This window comes from Calidris pugnax, unplaced genomic scaffold (genome assembly GCF_001431845.1).
Source record: "Calidris pugnax isolate Ruff unplaced genomic scaffold, ASM143184v1 C14690438, whole genome shotgun sequence".
NCBI lineage: Eukaryota > Metazoa > Chordata > Aves > Charadriiformes > Scolopacidae > Calidris > Calidris pugnax.
The window spans coordinates 1-1,135 of NW_015093430.1; the positions used below are offsets into that span (position 1 = coordinate 1).

Consider the following 1,135-nt stretch of genomic DNA (forward strand, 5'->3'; position numbering starts at 1 on the left):
GGCCCCTCATCATCTTTGTAGCCCTAATGCTCATGCCTCTGTCAGCCCCAGCTTTCAGCATATACCCTTATTCTGACCCACTGTTGCCTCTCACACCTTAGTTTCTTCTGCCAGCCTGTGATTGCCATGATCATCTGATCTTTGGCATCCCACATTTTTTGGTCAATAGCGCTGTAACACTATCACATCAAGAAGCACGTCTTATGTCAGCCAAATGTCAGTCACTGAAAATTTGCTGCTGAAGAAGGTAATGAAATTTAAAGTTTTCATATCTAGGAAGCACACTTCACTCTGTTGTTCATCTGAAACTGTTAAATGAAGTCTACAGCCACACTTATTCTAAAAACTAAATTCCAGCTTCTAAGATCAAGGCCTGTCAATAAAGCAAAAAGCTAGATTCTGCTCAAGTATTTTCAACTGAGGCTGATGACCTGTGAAAAAACAACTCATATGATTTTATTTATACCTGGTTGAAATATGTTATGTGTGCTTGTGTATAATGTAATAATTTAGGTATATTTATGATCTCTAAAATATATGAAAATACTGATTATTCTATTGTCAACCGAACATATTTAGATTTTCACATTTTATGTGAAACTACATGTACTACAGGTAACTCTAGGAAAGGTCAAGTTAATGGTAAGTAAATCCTGTATGATTTTTAGAAGCCACAAAAGAACTGAGATGTTACCTTCCACTAGTCTTCTAGCAGATGCCAGCATCAAAGCCATCCCAGTATCCGCTGTGCTGGTGGAAACAGCATGGGGAGCATTAGCCATCTTCACACCAAAGCTTGCTATAAGTTTCAGGTCCAGGTGATCCATCCCTACTCCTGAATTCGCAATCACTTTCAAGTTTGGCAGGCTCTGGAGGAGCTCTCGGTCAATGACTGGTTTGTGCCACCACAAATAGATCGCCTGGACCTTTTTACTCATATGCTCCTTGTTTTCAAGGAAATCCTTCATGGTGATGAGGTAGAAATGTTTCTTCAGGAACGCCAGGTGGCTGTGCAGTATCCCATGTCTGCCACCGATTTCATTCACCAAAAGCCCTGGTAGCTCTCCTCCTCCCATGGTCTGCACAAAGAAGAAAGACACAAAGCATCAGAAGGAAGACATATAATTGTTTCCAG

At 40.6% G+C, this 1,135-nt stretch overlaps 1 protein-coding gene across 1 annotated transcript; it reads right to left on the reverse strand.

The window, feature by feature from the left end:
- Positions 1–683: 683 nt before the first annotated feature.
- LOC106900687 (putative 2-hydroxyacid dehydrogenase SE_1879) lies at positions 684–1,076 on the reverse strand (the record flags this gene model as incomplete). The annotated part of the gene is made up of 1 exon (XM_014962835.1): positions 684–1,076. A coding segment is annotated over exon 1 (393 nt), but the record flags the coding sequence as incomplete, so codon positions are not given.
- Between the last annotated feature and the right edge of the window lie 59 nt (positions 1,077–1,135).